The sequence below is a fragment of the Platalea leucorodia genome (assembly GCF_965183815.1).
Source record: "Platalea leucorodia genome assembly, chromosome: 2".
In the NCBI taxonomy this organism is placed as follows: domain Eukaryota; kingdom Metazoa; phylum Chordata; class Aves; order Pelecaniformes; family Threskiornithidae; genus Platalea; species Platalea leucorodia.
Genome location: NC_138824.1, coordinates 11,563,778 through 11,588,578, shown reverse-complemented (window position 1 = coordinate 11,588,578; position 24,801 = coordinate 11,563,778). Strand labels below are relative to the sequence as shown.

Here is a 24,801-nt window from a genome sequence, read left to right as displayed (position 1 = left end):
TAAGTAATTTATTCTTTTCTATTTGTGGATACCTTTTATATTTTTGAATATTGTTATCATGTCTCCCCTCTATTAGATAGAGGGGAGACATGATAGAATCTAATAATTCTTCTTACTTTTCTGTGAATGCTCTTCATTGGTCACATCTCTCTCTTTTTTCCCCAAGTTTTATCCCTGAAGTTGGTTACGCTACTCAAGTTGAAGTTTTGCTAGTGACCAATAGAGCTGAAAGGTTATTTCACAGGTCTTACAGATCATATTCCAGACTTGACACTTCAGTATCATGGTCATTTTGCAGGACCATGCCATTGCTAACTCATGGTTCACTTGTGATCCACTGTGATCTCTCAATCCTTTACTGCAGAGCTGCATTCTAGGCAATTCTTCTGGTTCTTCTTTCTGTACAGATGGTTTCTGCTTACCTATAGAACCCTTTATTTTTCCTTACCGGATTGATTTTGAACAGTTCTCAAGGTTGAATTTTAATCCTATTCTTCAGCATTCTTTCACTTTCCTTCTGGAATAGATGTTTAAACCGTGCTTACTACATCATCTGTGTTATTAATGAAAATATTAAATAGCACTGCTCATGTAGCATTTCATGTGCTTTACTGTAAATACTATTACACGTATACTATTTAATATTAAACATATGCAAACACATTTCAATATATTTTTTAAGTGGATTGAATATTAATTATTAGAAAAATACTGTGATTCATTTGTGCAAGTTGATTTATTTAAGGATGTCTACAAATATTTTGTCATGCCATATTTATAAAAAAGTCAATTAAAAATTGCAAGTGAACCCCCACAACCACAAATACCTATATACCTCACAGACAACCCCCAAACCTTTCAGTAAAATATCCCTTTTCTCCCCCACAACCATCCGTCACTGATAAAACCAAACAAAACCATGCCTATCACTTTCATGACAGCTGCTTCTGCTTTCATCCATGTTTTTTGCCTCTCGTTCTCCAGTCCTTCTAAGCTCTTCTTTTTCTCATTGGTGGAGATTTTTCTGTTGACAGGGTCCCTGATGTCTGCTGGTCCTTCCTCTTTGCACACCCGGCAGGTGCAGTCAGCGGTTCGTGTGTCCGAGCAGGTAGTCTGTGGGAGGTCAGCCAGCACAGGAGCCACAGGCACTTTGAGCTTGTGCTGGTCTCTCCTTCGTGGGCTCATTAAGATGCCAGAACTCTACTAATGTACTCTGCTGTGTTTTCTGCTTGTAAGATTATGGTTAGTTGCTTGACATAAAGCTAATGAGGATGAATCTGGGCCTGTGTCTAAACATGTGTGCTTCTGCAATTAGTGAAGTGGGTGAGGAATAAGGTATGGCAGGTTACTGAGCGTTAGTCATCCATATGGACTCTTATTCTACCCCAAAGGTAGAATAAAGGTGTCTTGGCATAGCTTAACCTACTTTAATTAGGAAGAAGAGTGTCCCCTTGGGCAGTTAGTACATAGAAGATACTATGTTTTTTTCCTCCCCTTGTAGATGAGTGTTTATATTGTGTTTAAAAAGTATTCCAAGTTCTGCGGAATAAGATTCTGTTAAGACGAGGTGGATTCCTGTGTTTGGAAGCTGAATGCTCTGTAATTTGCATCTTGGGAGAGAAAAAAAACCACCAAACCCTTAAAAACTACAGTCCCACTGTCACAATCTATCTCAATACCGTAAAATCCAATTTTACATCCGATGTCCTTTTGCTGGCCTTCTGAAGTGGGGATTTTTATTGCATCCTTTGTAATGTAAGTTCAAATTGAAACCTTTCCTATCAAATACATATCTGGTCAACCAGTTATTATATATATGTTTTGACCTTAAGCAGAAGGCAAGACTGAACACTTACTGACCTGGGCTTTTGTAGATTTTTGAAAAAAACAAAACGTTTTCGTGAATCCTGTTGCTGCTTTGTTGAAGAAAGGTTGCAAGATCTTATAGAAAAGCAACCTCTGCAAAAGCAGTGGCTGCAGAGACCCACGACACGTACCCCGTGAACGAATTAAAGTCATCAGCAATTCAGAAGTCCCGCTTCCAAGTGTACTTGATTCAGATTGCCCCGTGCTCTTCCTCTGCAAGGGAGAAGGCTGCGGTTTCTTCCTGGCAACTTTATGTTGCAGAAATCTGTCCCGTAGAGGGCACCAAAGAACACAAATCGTTACTGCTTTACATCTAATTATTTGGGGTAGTGGAAGGATGAGGCAGGTGATTAGAGGCAATGGGGGGGTGGGGAACTAAAATAAAGGAAAAACATAGTAGTAATGTTACTAATATCACTCCCTGACCAATACCTCTGCATTCTGGTCCGTACTCTTCTGATGATGTTTGCATGTTGGCATGTGCAAATTAAGCCCACTGGAACCAGTGGGAACTTCCACTGAGATCTTTCCTTTGATATTTTTAGTTAAAACTAGTACTAACCCAAATTTAGTAGTCTCTTCCTTCACTTTACTTACTGTTTCAGAGAACTAAGATGTGACAAAGCATTTTAAAATGGTTCTGGCACATGAATGGAATATTCATCTGTCCAGATTACTTTGAGGTAAATATTTATTTAGACACACAGTGGTGCATGTGAGTCTAAATATTTATTTCATCTTTTGAATTCTGTGAAATGTTTGATATACCCCTCTCACTAATGGATATGCAGCATAGCTTCTGGTGCTAAATCTTTTCTGATTAGTGCCTGTGGGATTATAACAATGTTGGTTGCATTACATTAGTGTTTTCCAGACACTTTATGCTACAAGACCCTATTTCTAGTTATACCAAATTTCAAGTGAAGCTTTTCCTAAGGAATATTTTCCTGGGGCACCAAAGAAACTCAGGTTGGTGGCAAGAGTTCTGGTTAAGTCTGGCAGCATGCAAATAAGGGGCTTACAGGTGAAGGTGTCTGGAATTGGAGAGGAATGGTAAAACTGGAACAAACAGCTGGAGGTTGACAGCAGCAAGACAGGAGCAGGAACACACTGGGAGAGAAAAAAAGAATCTGTGCCCAAAAGAGCATGGCCCTTTCATGGGGGCCCTTTCATGCCATAGTTACTTTGCTTTCCCTGGTTGAGCAATGGAAGACCTTAAGTCAAGAGTCTTGGCATTTACCAGCTTGCTCATGAATATTTGCTGAGTTCTCTGGAAAAGTGTCCTTTTCTCATTGTTTGCTGATAAAGGTAAAAAATGAAAACATGTTCTTACTGTGTGGGAGCACTTTATTAGATCTTTAGCACTTTGAAGACGACCCATCAGTGGGATGCTATGTAACGGAATTGCGATTCCCCCCCCCAGATTTTGTAAAAGGGAAAAAAACTCCCCAAACTTAGGAAATTGTACTTAGACATAAAACTAGAAGTGTTAAAAATGTTACAAAGTTGAGTACTGAGTAATTTTCATTTCAGTACCATAACTAAATGAACTGTGAAACATTTCTTTGGCTTGTTCATGCCAAATTACAGGATTATAATATAGTCTTTATCTGCCTGATAACATACTGGTTTTGTGCCCAATCTGGCCTTGTGTATTGTACTGGCTGTTGCTCTGAGCTGAATAAGGAAGGAATTAGGAGGAACCAGTGAATTCAAAGACTATTGTTTTGATCCCACTAGATGTTGAAAAGTCCATAGACTGTGACAGAAAGAGCGGGTTTTGGGATACAGGCAAGGAAACAGTGGTCTCGGTTGAAGAGACTAAGGAAACGGAATTATTTCTTGCTTCTGAGAGAATTCGTGTAAGAAGCATGTTCATCAGTTGAACTGAATTTTCTGCAGTCACTAGTTGTGCATTAGTCGTTTTCTGAGTGCCTGACATAAGGAATCTTGACAACCAGATTTGCACAAGCATTTGGTCTTCCTGGATACAGCTGAAGCTGGTGGATGCTGTGCTTGGGCTATGCAAATGAGACATTAGGTGAAGCACTCCTGTACAGAAAGCTGTTTCAGACATCACGCCATCATGTGAGTTCATGCATGAATAACTGAAGTGACTTCTGATGAAGTCACCTTGTGACTGGGGACATCACTAGCCTTTGTAATCACTCTGCCTAGTGACTTCACTGGCTGTGTACTTCCTTTCTAAAACCATAATGATATTTCCTAATGTGGTTTAGGGAAATGTTTGTGGAACTCCCAAGTACAGCCATGAAGCACAGAACAAAATGCAGATAATGTGTGTTCAGATTGGAAGTTGAACAATATTCACTGGGCTCTGTGATGTATACAAAAGAGTGTATGTATGCCTTTTTCAAGAACAGACCCATTGGATGGGTAAGTGAAAAGATTTGTCTAAGTTGGCTGACTTTCCAATGATATTTCAGATTATGTGGTTTTGTTTAGAAAAAAGACAGATATAATATCTGCTGTTCTTGGTCCGGCATGACTGCCATGTGCAGTGATGCGCTAGCAGAGAGCAGCAGGAGACTGAAAGTGATTGTTGTCCAGAATAGGAATCCGAGATGATATTAATTCTAATATTTAGGAGACTAGATTAGACAGGTAGTGAGTCACAGTCCATCCTAACACGATCATCTTGCACTGAGCTAAACAGCAAATGAGAAAGAGTTTAAAAAAAAAAAAAGTCCTCATGCTGCTTTGTGTTTTGTTACTTGTTAGAACAGTTTTGAGTGTTATCTGATTAATTTTTTAAAAAAATCTAGTAAAACACTTTCATAGTGACAGTAATGTTAGCCTGCACCTGAAGAAATCAGTATAATAATCTTCATTAGAGTTTTCCTCTGCCGGTCTTCACTGTCAAATCTCCCACAGCCAGCTGGTCCACTCCAAGAGGGAGAATAGTGATCCTTTTTATAATTTTTGCATTTTACTTTCTGATTCAGCTTTCTTCTACCTGTCAGTCACTCTTGCCTGTTTGTTTAGCTCTCCTACAAGATTAACCTTTGCTGGATCTTATCTGGTGTGCCTCTTCTTAGTCAATGTACAGAATCACTATTCTGTCATGTCTCAAAATCCACTTCTGCAGTATGGGTATTTCCTGTGGCCTTGCCTAAACCCATAAGTGGTACTGCCCTGACTGATGTTGTTAAAGCTGCTTTATTGATATGAAGTTGATTAAAAGGTGTATATATATCCACAAAAGTGAATAAACTGTTCTCTTGTGCTTTTGTGTCAGTATAACTGTGTCCATAGTATCAGTTACATGGTATATCCATATGCATGTATGTGTACACTATATATGGTATATCCATATATATATATATGGTATATCCATATGCGTGTATGTGTACATATGCATGTATTCACTCCCAAAGTATTTTAGTAATGCAAAAACCTGTGTATAATGGTCATAATGAAATAGTCAACAGTTGAACTGAAACTTGCAAAAGTTTCTCTTTTTTTTAATAAATTGAAATACCAGTTTGGAAGTCATGGGCTTCACGTTCTGCTGGATGCAAGTTATAGCTAGTGGAGGGTAAATTTCAGAAACCTCCTCCTCACCCAGACGATACCACTGTGTTTAGCAGTGTTACAGTTCACAGTAACCTCTTCATCCGATGGCAAGCTGATCTCTAAAATACTCTGCCTGGGCTAAGTGTGTGCACTTTCAGCAGTTATTAGGGGATAAGTGGAACTTAACTAACCATTTCATGTGTTTTTTCTCTATACAAAGCTGTAATCCTCCATAGGATAGGCTTTGGGAAGCAGGGCTGTTTCAGGTAGGGCTCTGACTTTCTTTTTTTATTTATCTAAAGACTTAGAGCAGAATAATCCTCTGGGGTTGGTCAAATCTCACTAGGGTGAAGGCTATGACAAATAAATAGGGTTTGTTCCATTTTCTGAGTAGAGTTACAAAATACCTTTATATGATGACAGCTGCGATCACACAGAGCAAAGATGATGGGAAGAGAGTAAGGAATTACCCTGCCTTATACTGTTGAAATCTGGTTAAAGCACTGTTACTGCTGTACTCTGAAGACAAAGAGAAAGGAGGGAGTCTGGGACCAGATGGGCTGTATCCAAGAGTGCTGGGAGAAACCTGAAGTCTTTGAAAGACGGTACAGCGGGGGAGTTCCCTGAGAACTGAGGAGAGGCAAATGTTGTACTTATCTTCATAAAAGGCCAAAAGACTAATTTGGAGAATTGCAAGCCAGTCAGCCTCTCTTCAGTCCCTTTGAAAATCAGGGATTGAGTCTTCTTGGAGCACATTTCTGGGCACATGAGGGAGAATAAGGTGACTGGAACCAGTCAGCATGGATTTACCAAGGGACTGACCGACTTGATTGCCTTCTATAAGAAAAAAAGTCTGAATTTGTACATGATGAGAAAGCACTAGATGTCATCTTGACTTTAGCAAGATTTTTCATGCTGTCTCTGACAATATCCTTGTATCCAAGTAAGGCTGTTATGGTCTGGATGGATGGGTGGGTGGATGGACGGACAGCTAGCTGTGGAAAAAAAAAATGCTGGTTGTATGGTTAGGCTCAGAAGGCAGTGGTCATGGTCATGAGCCAGCAGTGTGCCCTGCCAGCAAAGGAAACCTGTTACAGCATCCTGGGCTGTGTGAACAGGAGAATTGCTGGTAGATTGAGGCAAGTGATTATCATCCTTTACTTTGCATTTGTTAGGTCACATCTAGAATACTCTGTCAAGGTTTGGATATCCCCAATGCCGGAAAGTCATTGACAAACTGGAGTGAGTTCAGGGGAGGGCTGCTGAAATGATTGGGGCTGGAGCACTTGTCCTGTGAGGGCTGGGGAAACTCGGCTTGTTCAGCTTGGAGAAGAACTGGCTTTTGGAGGACCTAACAGCAGCCCCCCAGGACTGCGAAGAGGTTGTCTAGAAAATGGAACCAAACTCTTTACTGAGGTCAAGTCGGAGGACAAGAGAAAGTGGTCATAAAATAACACAGCATTTTCTGACCTGAGGCAAAGAAAAGATAGTCAAGCACTGGAACCAGTTGTCCAGAGAGACTGTGCAGTCTCCATCCTTAGAAGTTTTCAAGACCCAGCTGGAGAATGGGTAGAGGAACAATCTGGTTTGCCCTCATAGCTGATGAAGCTGTGAGCAAGCAATTGGACTATAGACCTCCTGAGGTCCCATCTAACCTAAATTATCCTATGATTCAGTGAATCCAAACCTCCATTTTTGGATGAGGTAATGGAAGACTGTTGAGAATACAATGTTTTGTGTAGTAGATAGGAGACTTGACAAGGCAGAGTGGCTCAAATGAGAGATGGTGTGGAAGAGAGGAAGGGGTAGCAGGAAGACTTTGTGAATTTTGTAGAACTGGCATTTATTCCACACCTAGAATTGCAGCTTTTGTGTTAAAAACATGGAAGAAGTAGGTGCTTTTCATAGCTTTTCAAGACAACTGTGATTGCAAATCTGGTTTACTCAAAATATTAATCTGTGCTGAGCAGGTTCAGGAGTTCATCTTTTTTCTTTTTTTCCCTCCCAGCTAGAATGTCTGATGCCCTGACTTCTTTCTTTAAACTGTATTTCAAGGAACAGGATCTGATGCAGTCTGCTGCAAGTCATGACGTTTTTGAGAATCCATTTAGCCTCTGTTTCCTTCCTCTGGTGAATGCTGGGGCAGGGAAGAGTGCGGGGAGAAGGGGTATCATGCTTACAGTATTGTAAAGCAGACTACAGTGCTCTGGTTTGTTGTAGGGCTATAACTCATATCTGAAACGTGCAAATGGGAGGTGGGAAGCTAGGGCCAGGGAGTCGCAGTCTGCTCATTTTAGTTGGCTGTGTTTTGCTGATTCTGCATCAGTATTCATTCATCTGATGATGGTTGTGGAGAGTTTGTGTGCAGCTGTAGTATGTTCTTTCTCTGTGCTTTCCTCAGTATTTTTGTGAAAGTAAAAGGCAGATAATTATAGAGGCTGTTTCGTATGACCACACTTACCTGACACCACATGGAGGCGTGATCTCATCTTAAGCCCGTCATCAGGGTAGCTGATCACAGTAGACCTGAACTTGAGTAGAATTATACAGAATATTGTACATTACAGTTTCCAGCTGTATTAGCCAGTAAACTCCCATTGAATATCTAGTTGGAATTTGGTGGTGTTAACAGAAAAAAATAAAATATTTCTAGTTTTAGGAATTTTATGTTGGGGTTTGTGTATACAAATGGAATGCCTCTGTCTTAAGAAAAAACTGAAGTGGTTGAATGCTTCAAATGATTTGAGTAGAAGCTGGTTTATACTGTGGTGTTTTAAAAATGTATTTTAGAACCTGAACTGTATCCCACCTGCTGTTATTTTATTTTTTTTTTTTAAGGAAGAAATACTTTTTTTTTTATAATAGCTCATCAGGCTAGATATTTGTATGAATTGAAGGCATGCTACGTTACATATTTATTGTAGCTGAGATTTTCAATGGGACTCACGTGCTCAAATCACATTGTAAGTCTTGGAAAACCCTCTTGCACGTCCTTGTGTGGAGAGCAGCTCTGGCTACCTGCAAATGCATGCAAGCAAGTAAACACATGAGACTGTTATTAAAGTGAAAAGCTTGTTCTGCATTTCTATTTTAAGTATGGTGGGAAAGCAGGAAACTTCTACAGACAGCTTTACTTCATGTGGCATTAGGGAATTAATTTGGTTAAGTGTTTGACATACTGCTTGGCAAAGTGGAGTTATTGTAGCTGCGTGAATTCACTGGAATTCAGTTCTAAATCTATTTAGCTCTTCCTAGTAGCTTTCTAAAAATATTACCTTAATGAAAACTAACAGATTTGTAAGTGACACTTAGGATTCTTGCAAGGGGGAAACCCTCAGTGTTTCCATAATGACTTGTGTCCTCTGTTTTCATTTAAAGTGAGATTTCTGGAAAACATATGGTTGCAGGATTGTATCTTTTATCTTTCCCTTTTTCATAATGAAAAAATCTGTCTAGTGCTTTTTGTTACAGAGAAAAGAATTCTAAATTAATTCTGTCTTCCTGAGTTTGTGGATTGTTTGAAACAATGGAAATAAAGTGAACTGTGCAATTATTTTCCCTCCTAGACTTCTAAAGTCTGAGTTTTGGCAAACTTGCCAATTTGAATGACTTGGTTTACATACACTTGGTTTTACATGATCAACCAACTCCCTCTGCCTCATGAAAGTATCACAGTCCCAGTGATCTCTTGATTGCCAACCATATCTCCAACTTGTTCTCTTTTCTCCACTTTGTCCTCTTCCTCAAAGTAAAAAATTAATAGCCCTAAGTTACTGTGACCTATAAAATAAAATAGATGCCAGTAAGTACTGGTAATTGTGGTGTTTGCTGAGGACTGCTGTGGCTTCATAAAAACTTACATTGTGATGGTAATACTTGCACCTGTTATTGTAACAGCTTAATGGGTGGATTTTTGAAGCCGGATCTATGATCTTATTATTTCACTTGCACAGATCTGACATTTTAAAGAACAAACCATGTTGAAAGAATTGCCCATAAATTAATCAGTCTTGGGACCATGCCTGTGAACTATGTGATAAGGGTAATAACATTTAATTATTGCTACACTTGTAAACTTCCTGGGATTGCAGAGTTATACGGTCTTCCTCTGAGTTCAGTTCTATATTAAGTTTTAAGACTGTGGCTATAGTAGTTGGTTGCCTGACAGTACGTAGGAGTCAGAGTATTGTCTTCAGTTGTTTTGTTACATATTGATTTCCCATTTTTGTGCTATATCCCATCTCTTTGTGCTATAAGGAACTATTTTTTTTTCACTGTCTAGGTATCTTTTCGTAGTCATCAGGCCAGAGGCTTTCTACAGCATGAACGTATTAAGCACAGTCATGTGCTGATTTCATAGAATCATAGAATACCAGGTTGGAAGGGACCTCAAGGATCATGTGGTCCAACCTTTTTGGCACAATCTAGACGAGATGGCCCAGCACCCTGTCCAGCTGAGTCTTAAACATGTTCAGCATAGCGGAGTCAACCAGTTCCCTGGGGAGATTATTCCAATGATTGACTGTTATTGTGAAAAATTTTCCTCTTGTGTCCAATCGGAATCTCCCTGGGAGTAACTTGTGCCCGTTACCCCTTGTCCTTACCATATGACTCCTAGTAAAAAGGGAGTCTCCATCTTCTTTGTAGCCACCCTTTAAACACTGGATCATGGTGATGAGATCATGTCTAAGCCTCCTTTTCTCAAGGCTGAACAAACCCAGCTCTCTCAGCCTATCCTCATGCGGCAGGCTTCCCAGACCCTTGATCATCTTGGTGGCCCTTCTCTGGACCTCCTCCAGCCTGTCCACATCTTTTTTGTATAGTGTGGACCAGAACTGTACACAGTATTCCAGGTGTGGCCTGACAAGCGCTGAGTAGAGTGGGATAATGACTTCTTTATCTCTGCTGGTGATGCCGTTGTTGATGCAACCCAGCATCCTATCGGCCTTCTTGGCCACAGCAGCACCCTGTTCACTCATGTTGAGCTTCCTGTCCACCAGGACCGCCAGGTCCCTTTCCACAGAGCTGCTCCCCAGCCAGGTGGATCCCAGTCTGAGCTGCACTCCTGGATTATGTTTTCCTAGGTGCAAGACCTTACACTTGTCCTTGTTGAACTTCATAAGGTTCTTGTTAGCCCACTCTTCCAGCCTATCCAGATCTTCCTGCAGGGTGGCTCTCCCTTCCAGAGTGTCTACTTGCCCACTTAGTTTGGTATCATTGGCAAACTTCATCAAGGTACACTTGATCCCATTATCCAGATCACTTAGGAAGATATTGAATAGCATTGGGCCCAATATCGATCCCTGGGGGACCCCACTTGTGACTGGTTGCCAGTTTGAAAAAGAGCTATTTACCACCACCCTTTGGGTGTGGCCCGTCAGCCAATTCCTCACCCACTGCACAGACCGCTTGTCCAGGCCATAACGCATCAGTTTCTCCAGGAGGAGGCCGTGGGGAACCGTATCGAAGGCCTTGGAGAAGTCCAAGTAGACAACATTGACCGCTCGCCCCATGTCAACTGAGCAGGTCACTTTATCATAGAAGGCCACCAGATTTGTCAGACACGATCTGCCTTTTGTGAAGCCGTGTTGGCTTTTCCCATCACATGTGTCATTTGACTCGTGATGGCCCCCAGGAGGATCCGTTCCATGACTTTCCCGGGGATTGAAGTAAGACTGATGGGCCTATAATTACCTGGATCCTCCCTTGAGCCCTTCTTGTAGATAGGGGTAACGTTTGCCTTCCTCTAGTCCTCTGGGACATCTCCTGATCTCCATGACTTCTCGAAGATTATAGAGAGTGGTTCTGCAATGACATCAGCCAGCTCTCTCAACACCCTCAGGTGGATGGCGTCAGGGCTCATCGATTTGTAGGGGTCAAGCTCCTGTAATAATTCACATACTAACTCCTTCATCACTGATGGTGGGAGTTTGTAAGATGGCGAATGCAATGGAAGGGAAAAGGAAAGGATACACTCCTAGGGAAAAGGCATAATAAGATTTAAAACAAATGGATTTGAACTGTTATCAGTTTGCAGCAAGCATAATAACCACCAGTTCTTGACGTTTTGATCAGGGCGTGTACATAGCACAGAATATATTTCCACAAAACAAAATTTTGGCAGTTACAGCCACATTAACATTTTTCCAAAAGAAGCAATGAGAGTTGTGAATGGTGCCAAACTCAGCCTTCTGAATTGCACCATAGGCAACCATTATAATGTTATCTACAGAAAAGCCTAATACACTTTCACATTGTGTACTACTGTTTGTCTATGGGCATTAATTTATATCAATTTAATGGATACAGGACTCAACTCTCACAGAGTTCATGGTTTTTAAAGTTGAGTTAATGTTGATTAATGAAAGAGTGAAGAGTGAAAAATAAGATAATTTGAATTAAAAGAAAGGCAGGTTCATATTCTAACATTATTTTGTATGTATGCTGGTATGATGTGCATGGCAAAGGCATAAGGTTATTAGGCGCTGAACTCGGGTACAATAGCAGTTGATCATCTCACCCCCTTACTCTCCTTAGGAAAATTCAAACTCAAATATTTAAGCCTAGATCCATCTCACTTACATTCATTTTGCCAAACTCTCCCTTTCTGAAAGGAATCTGGTCTAAACTGCTCATGTGGGTTTCCTCTTTAGTCAGTGATTCAGACTAAATAGGATAAAGACTCTTTCAGGTGCTGATTTCATGATTTGTCTTAAGGATGAAACACTTGCTAAAAGTGCCTTGTACACTGAAAGTACAAGGGTCCTGAAACGCCTGACACTCAGCAGGTAAAGCAGAGGGACAAATTCCCCTATAGAAAAACAGCGATGTGACCGTATACAGAGACTCAGTGCTACCACTGTTCAGCATGTTTTTTGGTGTTTTGTTTTGTTTTGTTTTCTACAGGTCCATGAAGGTTTCTTGGAAAACAAGACTGCTCCCATAAATGTCAGTGCCACCAGCAGTTCTTCTGAGAAAAGGAGTACTGATTTACGAATATACATGCTGTGTTTCCTGCCGTTCCTGATCCTCCTGGTCTTTATCCGTGACCTTAAGAGCCTGTCCTTGCTTTCATTGCTTGCCAATCTGTCCATGGCTGTCAGCCTGGTGATCATTTACCAGTATATTGTTAGAGTGAGTATAAAAAAGTTTATCATCTTTTTTTTTTTTCCAGTGTGGTGAGTTGTATTTGTTGCATGTGGCAGTTGATCTCTGATAGATATGTACAGATGGACAATTTCTGAAAGGCAGAATTATCTTGTATTTTATTGAGGCATCTTAATTTAAGGAGGTGCCTTAATACTTGAGACATGCTTTAAACACGGACTTTTACAGTACTTTTGAAAGAAAGGATAATATTGCTGCACTTACGATAATAAAAATATGTATTGTAATGACTTGGAATCCTTGAGTGGAAGAATATGTGAATTTTTATGGGTTGCACACAGAACTTGCAAGGCTTTAATCTGTGGTCAATCATCTTGTTGCAGCAGCAGAACAGTTTCAACCGCAACGTTTGTTTCTAGTGTTTCTCCAGTACAGTCAGGAAGAAATTAAGAGTTACCCTTTAAGAATACATATTGCAGGCTTCCATCTCCCGAGAAGTTGAACAGGTCCTGCATTTTTCTGGGTTGCTGCTGTTTTTAATATTTGGAGGCATTTCATAATGGAAGAAATTAAACTGATGGCTAAAAAAAAATCACATGTAGAAACCTGTACATTTTTCTTTCTTATGATTTTTGAAAAGTGATAAGTGATAGACACAGTTGCACACATGATGTAGATAAGTGGTGAGTGCCACTATTGTTTGAGAAAGCTTTCACATGAGTGTATAAAACGAGTGGAAGCGGAGGATGGGGAGGAAGGCAGAAAAGCCAGAGAGAGGTATTGGCTGGGCAAGGAGGCAGGAGCAGTTACATAGGAGAGATTGGAGGAGATAGAGAGTAATTAATTTTTCTGCAGGAACTCAGCTTGTACTAAAAAAGATTTTCTTTTACTGTCCCTTATGGTTATGAAGAATATCTGTGCAGTATGCAAGCAGATTAGAAAAGGCAATATTCTGAGAATGGCATAAGTTTGCAGAAGAATAAGCTTGAGGTGTGAGCTTTCCCTTTTGCTTTAATTGATGCTCACTCATATACACCAGTGTGATAATTGTGAAAATTTCTAGCGTCAGTAATGTGAACCTAGAATAAATATATCTGTAAGTGTCTGTGTATGGGTGGGAAGGTGGCTATGAATGTATATAAAGGACTAAGTATGGGAGGAAAACCAGGGATTGTAAATAGCGATGTATGCACCGCTGTCAACATGTACTGAGTTTTCCATAGCATAACACGTCAATCAAAATTGTAGGAACAGCTAATGCACTTTAAATAGCACTGTTTTGCTTTGTTTTCTTCAGGATATAGTAGATCCTCGAAAACTGCCTCCTGTGGTTGGCTGGAAGAAATACCCACTGTTTTTTGGGACTGCAATATTTGCTTTTGAAGGAATCGGTGTGGTAAGTGCTTTTTACTGACTCTTCAAAATACGTGAATCTGTGCTGGACAATAGGATACAGGCAGTTTTACTCCTGTTGTTATGTAGTTGTTTTTGTTGAAGCACTAATCTCCCATGTTGATACGGAAAGGGTTAATTTCTCTTGTGAAATAAGGCAAAAGTTGAGGACACAACATCCCCGTCAAAGGGGAGTTTGGTGAATACCGATTGCTACTTGGACACTTAGCACCTTCCCAAATTACAAGAATGTCTTTAGTTCCAAATAGATTGAGACAATAGTGTAAGAATAACTAGTATCATAATATGTTATATAATAACATAATACTCAGCTAATAATATGATGATATTATAATGATTCAGGAGCTCAATTTTAGGTGATGAGGGTGTAAAAATAGAAATATATTCAGCATTCTTCTTTTCCTTTGGGATCACAGAGGACAAAGTGATTTATTAGAAATGCATTATTCTTCCTGCTTCAAACTTGTCTGTAGATGTGACTGGACATAGATGGAAATGATAAGAAAAAGGATAGAAATTTCAGAATATTTTTTTGATTCATGGCCTTCTGACAATGAACCTCAATTCCTCATTGTTTCCAGAAACATGTCAATTAAATAGATCTGTCAGTCTGAAAATTTGGTTTTTAAAAGTGGATCTTTTAAAATCTCTTATTCACTTATTACTGTTTCTAAGGGCTTTCTGATTGCATCTCACACTAGCAAAGTTTGCAAAATAGCAGTTTTGTTCCACATGGCATATTTTAAAAAATAGCCAAACAGGCTTCTGGGAATGGTAGGTCATAATGTCTTTAAACTGTTGGGAAATTACTATATACACTTTATTTATTACTAATATAATTACATACTTCAGCAAGCGTTACTGTACGCTTAAAACTAAAAAACGAGCAAACAACACCCCCACCCTCCAAAACCCCAACCAAACCAACCCCAAACCAGTATGCAATTAATCTGAAATGATTGTCATTGACATAACATGGGAGAGTTTTCAAATCTCTTTTCTGAAACTGTCAGTACTGCATTAAACCAGAGTATTTCACCCTGCTGCTGTATTATCACTGCCAGAAGAGCTGAATAGGAAAAACTTTTAACTCTACTATGTTACAGAAGTGTGTTTTTACACACGGTATATGTGGATCTAGTGACTCTGAGTCTCCATTTCTCAAACTGTTGTTGACCGTTTCTCCAACTGTGAACTGACTGATGCAGAGGTTTAGCTGCCGTATATCTGAGTGTACCTGGACATCTTTCCTTTTGTCATCTGCAAGTTCTGTCGTAGCAAAGGAGCCATTTGTCTGGGATTGTTTGATGCCTACAAGCCTTGAGCAAAAAACCACACTCAGTGAATCTGATAAACTGGGCTATACTAAGCTTCTTGCTCTTAAATTGTATAGTCTGTCTGGGACAGACTGCACTTACTGCATGTGTGTAAATGCAAGTCATCTACAGTAGGTCTGATGTAGGTCCCAGTTGTATTAGATTTGTTGCTCATGTGCGGCACAGCGTGTGGGTGTGTATTTGTAGCCAGGAAATCCCAAATGAGAGTCCGGTGAGCCTCAGGGCAGTGTGGAAGGCTTACCATTGGGTAGCGATAGTTTATTGAATTATAGGTAGGGAATTGATTGATGGTAATTATTTTCTGGCACATTAGATCCCATGTTAGACAGCTCCTTAAATTTACATCAGCAGCAGTAACATTGACTTCCGATGTAAACCTTTAAAGAACTGCCCAGAGAGTTGTGCTTGATTGAATCCCTGGTTGTCACTAATGCCCTCTTTAAGAACCCCAAACTTTTTTCCTGCTTTTATTCAAGAGCATATAATGTAGGGTTCATTCGAATTGTACCTTTAAAACATAAAAATATTGCTTGATATTATTAGATATTAGTGTTACACAGTTATTGTATATGTTTCTGTATCAGCTGTCTCAATTTCTTACTTGATCATAATTTACTTACTCTTCAAAGCAAATGAAGAGTGCGTTTTAGTTTTTTCACTTTGTTACTGGTGTTTACAAACAAATTAAATGTTTATGTTCATTATGGTTTGATATACTTTGTGTGTGTGTGTGTACATTACACAAGACCATTAAAATAATGTGGCTACCTTTACAAATTAGAATTATAGTAAAAGTGACAATCTAGAGCTTAATGTTTCTTCCCTATATGTAGAATGATATCAGTATGCCTGTGCCTCTCAGGGATATTTTCAACACGTGTAATATTTGCTCTGTGTTCTTAGTTGCATGCACCATAGAGAAGATTTGAAGAAAAAAAAATACTTTCTGGGTTTGAATAATCAGTACTAAATAAAGTTGTTTAAGCATGAAATAAAAAAGATGAGTGGAGTGAACAGAGAGACACGTTTCCACTTCAAATACTTAGCATTTCATACAGTTCTTGGTGATTCATTTAATTGATAACTAGTTATTACGGCTCAGTAAGTTACCATCACAGACTCAACTGAGAGAGAGAGAGGGGGGTGTGTGTGTTTGTGACCCTTGCAAATGTGAAGTGAAACACGTTTAAAATTCTTTCATTGAGATGTAAGCTAATGCGTTTCAATTCACATTACAATGGATTAAGAATATTCACATAGTCAGTTGCTAATTTGTGATAACCTGTTATTCTGTGTCTTAATTACTGTTGTTCTTATATCCATGTGGTTGAATAGCTCTGATAAGGAGAAGAAACCACACCGCTGAATTAGACTGGCTCCTTAGTCTGCGCTCTCTGACTGCAGGCACTCCAAAACAATTTCCCTAATCTTGGTCTTGATGTTAGAGGCTTGATTTTAGATTTTGTTCTGGAACGTCTTGCAAATAACACTTATTTCTGTGAAGCTATCTGAAAATGACATTATAAACAGAAGACTTAAGGTCTTAATTTTATCAGAAAAGTTGATTATGGTTGTTTCATTTTATGCAATAAGTTAGTCTTAAACAGTTCTGAGGTCTCGTTTTTCCTTTTCCTTGATTCCAAACATACTTTATTATAATTTAGACTGAACTCATCTGAGAGTTGCCAGATTATTAAATGTTTATGAACAGGGACAGCAGATGAAATTCTGAGTTTTTTGAGCTGGTTAAGTCATCTTAAGCAGCACCTGACAAGAGAGAAAAAATGCCATCAGTGTGGTTTCTCTTCCACCATTGTTCTGTGTAAAATGGTCTTTCCGACTAGGAATATTTAATGATCAACAATTTGAGTAGAGGAATAAATGATCTGTAAGGCACAGTATAAAACAGTACACCTTAGCCATAGCAGTCAGGAGGATTTCTTTTCAAAGATACTTAATTGGCTTTGTTTTCATTAACAGGGGAGTGGCTAATGTAGAAGGAAAATAATTGTCAGTTCATAATGTCATACTCAGTATGGAAACAAGTTTGTCTGGTTTCTTTGAACCAAATAATAGACTGCAAGGGAAATGCTCTAGCACTGATTTTTGTTTTCATCCCATTGTTTCCAAAAGCTTTTTATTTATTGATTTTTTTTTTTTCCTTCTTTTCTTTTAGTTTAGCACTTGTCATCACTTAAAGTATGACCGTAGTTCTTTAGTAACTCTATTAAAATTAGTGAGACTAATTAAACAGAGGAGTCTGAAGTCCTGTTCACTATGGGGAATGTGATTCGGGGATGTGCAGTGAGTCAGCAGATTCCTAGTAAGATTTTCTTCTTGATCTCGAGAGAGTGTATTTGTCTTTTAGATGATGTGTGTAGGAACATGGGTTTTGGTTAAAATCTGTCATTAGTTTAGAACTGATTAGCTGCCCCCGTGTAATAAGAAAATCAGCAGTATGGAAGTAATTTGGAGTTTCGTTGCTTTAGCTATAGTCGATCCCTAGATAAATAGACTTTAAAAACCTTAATTTTACTGACTTGTGTCTGTAATAACTCAAAGGAGGAAGGGTAGCCTATTTATCATTGAAATTTGGAATCTCAAGTAAACCAAGGCAGTGCCTAGAAACTAGTACTGTTGTAATACTAAGAGCTAGTTAAACATTTCATCAGCCAGTGTTATCAAAACTATTTTGAGATATTGTCATTAAAATAAGAAATAATTAATATGATGAATTGATTATATTAATATGATGAATCGAGCTGTTCATATCTGCCTGCAAGATCAATCTAAACTCTTATTTGAAGGCAGATTTGAACAGTTTTTGTCATTTTGCTAAAGTCCAGGCAAGTTGTTCATTTGTTGCTACAGCTACTACAGCAGAAATAAGGTTAGTGCCACCAAAGGGCTGATTAATGTTAATGCATGCTAAACTCTGATACGTGTAACAACAGGATTAAAAAGCGCTGCAGTCTGTTGCTTGTACTATTCATTTCTTTGCTCCCTGTTTGAGGTGTCTGTAGAAACGGGGTCACTGCTGATCGGTGTAAGGTACCTGCTGCAAATTGTGGATGTCTTGGCAGCCATGTGGTAGTGATCGCTGTGTGCTAGCAGGAGGAGTTGGCAGCAGGGTTACCCACTGATCCCTTAACACGGAGTTAACAAAGAGGAACCGAGAGCTCAGTACTGTCCATCTGGTGGTTATCATTCATAGTGTTGAGAGTTGGTTTGGGATTTCAACACTTGTAAGTTAAGATCTTAAGATCATCAGGGTGACCTTGTGAAAATCGTGTTGACTAGTGGCATCAGAAACAGTAGTAGCGACAGAAATGCAGTACTCTGGATACAACAGACCATTTTAGATACTTGGTTTTGTTTTAACCTTTAAAGTGAGGATTTCTGTTCAGAAGGCAATAATATGTTGGTTAGGAGCTGGAGAATCTATATTCAGCCCTCTGTGGACCTTCTTGAGTACAGGGCTCTGCTAGGGATGGGAGAATCTGCAGCTGCTTCTTTCCCTCTGTGCTTTGGCTTCTCTCTGGCTGGGGGTTCCCTGTGCCAGATGATGCTACCTGGCAAATCACGGGGCTGCTGTTCAGCCCGCAGAAGAGAAGAGAGTACCAACACTGCTTCTTGAATACAGGAGCCGCAGGTGATATAATGGAGTGAACATGTCTTTCACAGAACGTGTCGCATTATTTTGTAAGAACCATGTTCGAGAGCCTCTTTCATGTTCCAAAGGTGAGTAGGTCTGGTTTTACAATGAATGTGAGATTTTTGTTATTGAATCAAAAAGTAACTTCAGACTGTGCTCCTGAGTGTGCCCAAAATGTAGTTAAACCTCTTGAACATACTTTTCAGAAGAGTGTAAAACCAAAGCCTTCGGGCTTGGCTACGTCTGTAGCATTACCATGTGCAGGTACTAGCTTTGCATAATGTTATGCTTATATAATAGCAGTTACACTTAATGAATGTTTTGCAGTGAAACTCTGGTTGGCTTTCTTGTTTGAGGTATAAAAACCAAATCCAAATGTGGAAGTGATATTTTAATATAAGCTTCAGGGGGAAGGAGGATGAAATAGATTCATAACATTTAAACAAGGAAGATAATTTTTCTTTTCTATTACTTATAAATATGCTAAGTACGGTTTGTAAAATTGAGTATGTTTTTTTTTTCCTTGTTGAGTGCTGCAGACTGATTAGCGTAGCGAAGAGAAAATGTTACTTTCCAACATCAATTTCAGGTTTGGAAAATAAGGCTTCTGATATTTTAGCCTATTACTTGAAGATGTCTGTTGAAACTGCTTTTGAACTTGGATATCACAGCTTTGCAGTAGAAGGTAGGGTGGTATTTGTATATGAACAGACAGGCTCTGGAATCACATTAGGCAGCAGCTAACCAATTCCAGGAGATTTAAGAAATGGAAAATTAAGTGGATTATAATTCTAAAATGTCGTTACTTGGATTTTGAAAGTGATGCAGATGAACTTGTTAGGCCTGTGGCGTTGAGATAAAAGCCTCTCTTTGTCAAAAATTCTTTTGCCATATTAGTATTATCCTTTAAAAAAATTAATGAAACCCAATGGCACTCTTCTGTTGTCTTTAAGACCAGACTGGATTTGTCAGAAACAGACATTTAACAGGTAACAAGGCATCATAAATCTGCTCAGGGCATCTCTAGACCAGGGTGTATCAATTTCATTGGTGTTCTTCTGAGATGATTGAAAGGCTTGTATCATCAAAAATATAGAGGATGGGAGTTCTTAGAGAATTTTTTTGCATTTGGACACCCAAGTGTAGGTGACTGGATTTGATGACTCTGGAGATGACATAGTCCTAAATGTGCATGGTAAATGTGGAGTTTAAATGTCTTGTCAGCAAGAGGCGTGTTACAGCTACTGTGCAAAATCACTTGGTTTGGATGTTTTCTGAAGATAATTAATGTAAGAGAGGAGGAAAAAGATTATGGGCAAATGTGTAGAAACAGAGAATGTTGTTAGAAATAGCAGATAAAAAAATGTTGTGTCAGAAACTGTTAAAAATTCATCATCTGCTGTATTCAGCTGAATGTTGATAAAATCTCAGGCAACTTGATATTACCTCTTTATCAAGTTAAACATTCCTTACTGATATCCCTCACTTCCTGAGTATGGAGAAACTTCCTTTTACCCTGGAGACCCATTTGTTTGTCCATATTCTAACTTCAGTACTCCCTATATTTACGGAGAGTCTCGCTAACACAAACAGAAGACTCCTGAGTATAACTTTCTTTCAGGCAGCATCCTATAACTGATGCTCACAACATTCAAATGTTTCTTTTTCCTTAGAAAACCTAAGATACACATGCATTTACACAAATAGAAAAATAAAGGCATTTAAGTTTACTACTTGCTCGCCTGAAATCATTATGTGATTCTGTGAAATGGGAAAAGAGTAAGAGTGACAGTGTGCCAAGCTGTTGTGTTCTGCTTTGCCAGCTTGTGGTAGGTGGGTTTTGGGGTCTGATATACATGGCTTCAGTGAGAGACAAAAGCTAATTCTTCTGTTTAGATGTGACCCTGTCTTAAGATGGAAAACTTGTCTGTCTTAAGTATACATGCAGTAGAGCCAGAGAGAGACACATACTTCTTATACTAATTATATGTATAAGTAAGCAGCGTAGTTAAATAATTTCAGGTAGGAATATTTTTTGTAGTTTATTTTGCTTTTTTGGTGTCAGATTTTTTTTGTTCCCCCTGGCCCATCATCCTGTCATCCTTGTAAGCTGCTGCTATTTTGCACTTACTTGTAATGGTCTCGGGTAAGATTTCTTCCTCCTTTCTGATATGTTCTGAGTGAGTACTTATCTGCAGTGTATGGAATTGTCTAAGTAATATTTAAATACGAGTCTTTATTATGTGGCAAACCTTTTGAACGTAGCTAAAGTTTTAGCCTTTCATATCTGTTATTTAATTGGCAGCATCTCAACTTTACCATCTATAACAGTTTTCTTCTCAGTCTCTGAACAGCCTTTTCATTGATGAAAGTAGCATTGCACCGTATGTGCCTGTGTGTGTATATATAATAATAAAAAATAAAATTTAAGTTCTCATTTGCCTCTTAAATATTTTGCCAACATATTTATTTTGTAAATTAAATCTACTGCAAGTCAGAAAATAATTTACATTTATTGGATCAAGCATGATGGAGACAACAGTTTAAAAAAAAAAAGTGATTTTGTTGTATGGCTCAAAATACTAGATGTTAATAGACCTACAGTTTTGTCAAAGAACTTTTAAACTCGGTGATCTTCTTGAATGTTTGCTGAAGAATAGTATTCCTAAACCAAAAAAATTTTTATGAATACATGTTCTCCCGGATTTGAAAGAGCCCTAATCATCCACTGTTGAACACTTCTGCAAGCATCAGTAGTGGTTCCCTAACAAACATTGAGGCTTAAAAATCATATTGATTTGCCAAGAGCAGCAGAAAAAAAATCGTAAAGGAAATAAGACAGGTAGAAAGGAAAAATGTTGTAATGGCAAAGGCATTTGAAATAAGAAGATTATAGTAGGCAGTGATAAGTTGTGTATTCTTCAACTTGTCTTGTACTCCGTGTATTCTTCAACTTGTCTTGTACTCGAGCTGTTTGAGACCTTCATAGAAAAAGCAATGAGTAGTTTACCTGTCAAGATGCTGTGCTTTCATGTCAAATGGAAGTGTATGAAACTTTCTGTTCTTCTAAGAAAAGCAAATACAATCGTCAATGTCTTCCCTCCCTTCTGTTTTGGATGGATTGATTTTTTTTTTTTTTTTAAAATAAGATGGCTATTTCTTTGGATGGTGGTCATGTTAAAATGTAAGATGTGAATTGCAAAACTCTTTCTATTGCTAGGCTTTCTATGTTGGGGTCTTGTTGGGTTTTAATTGTCTTGGTCCAGGAGCGTGCATGGCTCTTTTCAATGTTCCTTATTCCAGGATAGAGGAATTTCTGTATTTAGAGTTGTAAAATGTTCTAGGATCCTTAATCCTGTTTATTTCCTGTGATACTCGTTAATCCTCGATGGAAAACATTGTCATTTATTTTTTTACGTCTGCAGTCATGGAATTTGCTCAGCCCCATCCAGGACCTTGCAATATATGTATACTTTGTCCCATGTCGCTTTAGAAGCTAAAGCAACATATCTGTGGAAAAGCATTTTGGATAAAAGTCAAAAGACCTTTTGGGAAGACCTTTTTTTAGGTCATTTGCGTTGAAACAGCTTAAAGTTCATAAATTGTTTGGGTCCTGCCTGCAAAGAAGCAGATACAGATAGGCGAGAACTTTGTGATCATTATAACTTATTTTAAGGTGATTTAAATTTGATGTGGGTTTGATCCTTGGCTGGCATAAATGTTTGTGTCATTGCGGCTTTGGGAAACTTAATTTTTAACTCATGAACTAGAAAGAGTCCAGAAATACTTGGTCATGTACTGTACCTTTATGTATTATTGCACTGAAATATACTCTCCAGCAACACTTGTGTGTTTCTAACTCATATTTTCTTTTATCATTTATCCTGTAGAAATCTTGAGAGTAGCATAAGTTATAGAGGACATGCTAGAATATAATATTGTATAGTCTGTAGGCTACAGTTCCAAATGCGGGGGGGGGGGAAGTAAAACTGAAGAGTGTGGCTGGTATTGTCTGATTAATTAAGAACATAAGTTTTCTATTGACATATATCTTTTGCTGGATAAAATTGCATGCTAATGTAAAGAACAGCAAAGCATATAGCACTTTAATGATTTTGGCAGGACAAATATTTTAAAACATTAGTGACAGAACTAAGATGCTCTTTTTAGTTTACAGTTTGCATTGTGGGGAAGTATTTTAGATTTCATTCATGAATAAAGTCAGATAAGACACGATAGTACGCAAAATTGTGTAGCTTCTGTTAAATTTCAGAGCAAGCTAAAGAGTAAATAAATGTTATAAAGGAGTGAAAAATAATCTCTTAAGCATAAAAAAGTGAAAAGTGAAAAAAAAATGGAGAAAGCGCCACATTCCTGGTGAAACAGATAGGAAACTGCTTTGCTGGAATCTGAGAAGATTGGTTTTTGGAGTGATTGGACTTGCTCAGCAGATTTCAGACGTTAGGGTTCTGTAATGAGAACTTTGCTTCTGGATTTATCTATTTTGTATAAACCTTTTACTGTAAAAATTGATGTTCAGTCACCATTTGGCTTGCGTCTTTCCTTGGGTAATAGTAGCCACCCTTTTATTTGAATGTCATCTGTTAAGGAAAATCAGATTGTTTATTGCATTTGTTGCAAAATAGTGACGTTCTGTATGTTCCTCAAGAGAGCAAGCTTTAAAAATGTATCTAAAAGTGATGGAATAAAAGCTTGTTGCTCAAAATATTGCATAAGACTTTTTCTCTACAGTGAAAGAGGAGATGGACAAGGACAGGCAAGCAAAACGTAGCAATGTAATAGACATATGTTATGATCATTATTCTACTTGGAGAAACCCTACTTTTTGTGCAGACAGTTCCCCAGTATGCTGTAGGGTTGTAGATCCACCTTTCAGTGAACAAATGAATTCATGGGACCTTCTGCAGACAAGAAGGAATGGGCCAGGCCTGGGCTGCATTGGTTTCCTGAGGTTTCAATCTTCTGTCTTTGGGGGTTAGGTAATAGAATTTATGTTTATACACTTTGAATACCTTCAATATCAGCTTCCTCAGCTTGTCTTGCTTTGAATGAACAGAGCTTTATTTTGTTGCAGTGGGGCATGGCTATAGATGGATTTTTTTTTCTGAGTAAATGTTGATAAATATACTGGTTTTAATTTTCCAAAATTCTTGAGTTGTCTGTACCCTGAACTAATCAAAACCTCTGTATAGCTGTCTCTTCTACCTGAAGTACTTATTTTAAAAGTGTAAGGGATGGAGGATTGCTTCATTCTTGCTATTTTAGTGGTATTTCCTGAAAAAGGGATATGTATTTAAACATGAAGCATGTCTGCTACTAAGTTATCCATTGCAAGATTAGTTTTTAGTGGCCTTGACAATTAAATCACAGTTTACCTGTTTATCTGCAGGCTGAATTCTCTTGTGGGTTTTTTTGGTCCAGCCGTATAAAACGTACAGTAGAGATTTCTGATTAGAATTAAACAGTTCCTTGTGGCTTAGTTGTAGACAGAGTGAATGTAGCAGGATATTCAAGGCAAGGAATAAGGAGACAGTGGTATTACTGGGGGATGTTTATACCTACTGCATGCAGCTTGAAATGACAGGGGAGATACTTTGCATAATGGATGATGGTAGATTAGCCAGGTTATTTCAAAGATTCAATTACGCTTCATTGCCAAGAAATTATGGGTAGTTTTGACTTTATTTGGTGGATTAAAGGAAGATAGATTATGTCTTTATGTAAATTAAGAAACCAAAGGTTGATAGTTACTGAAGAAATCAATTATTAAGTTCCACGTAAAATAATAGTAGCATCATGTGCCGATGTCTCAGAAATTATAGGAAGATCTCTGTAAAGCAGGGGACAGAGAAACAGATGGAGAAT

General features: G+C 38.5%; 1 protein-coding gene across 1 annotated transcript in view; it reads left to right on the top strand.

Moving 5' to 3' along the window:
- The window catches only part of SLC36A4 (solute carrier family 36 member 4), a gene marked incomplete at both ends in the record, with an annotated part of 123,927 nt that overhangs the window by 20,355 nt on the left and 78,771 nt on the right, over positions 1-24,801 (top strand). Inside the window, 2 exons of the mRNA XM_082337932.1 lie at positions 12,310-12,537; positions 13,808-13,906. Of these exons, the coding sequence (XP_082194058.1) occupies positions 12,310-12,537; positions 13,808-13,906 (327 nt within the window). The remainder of the gene's footprint in view (positions 1-12,309; positions 12,538-13,807; positions 13,907-24,801) is intronic.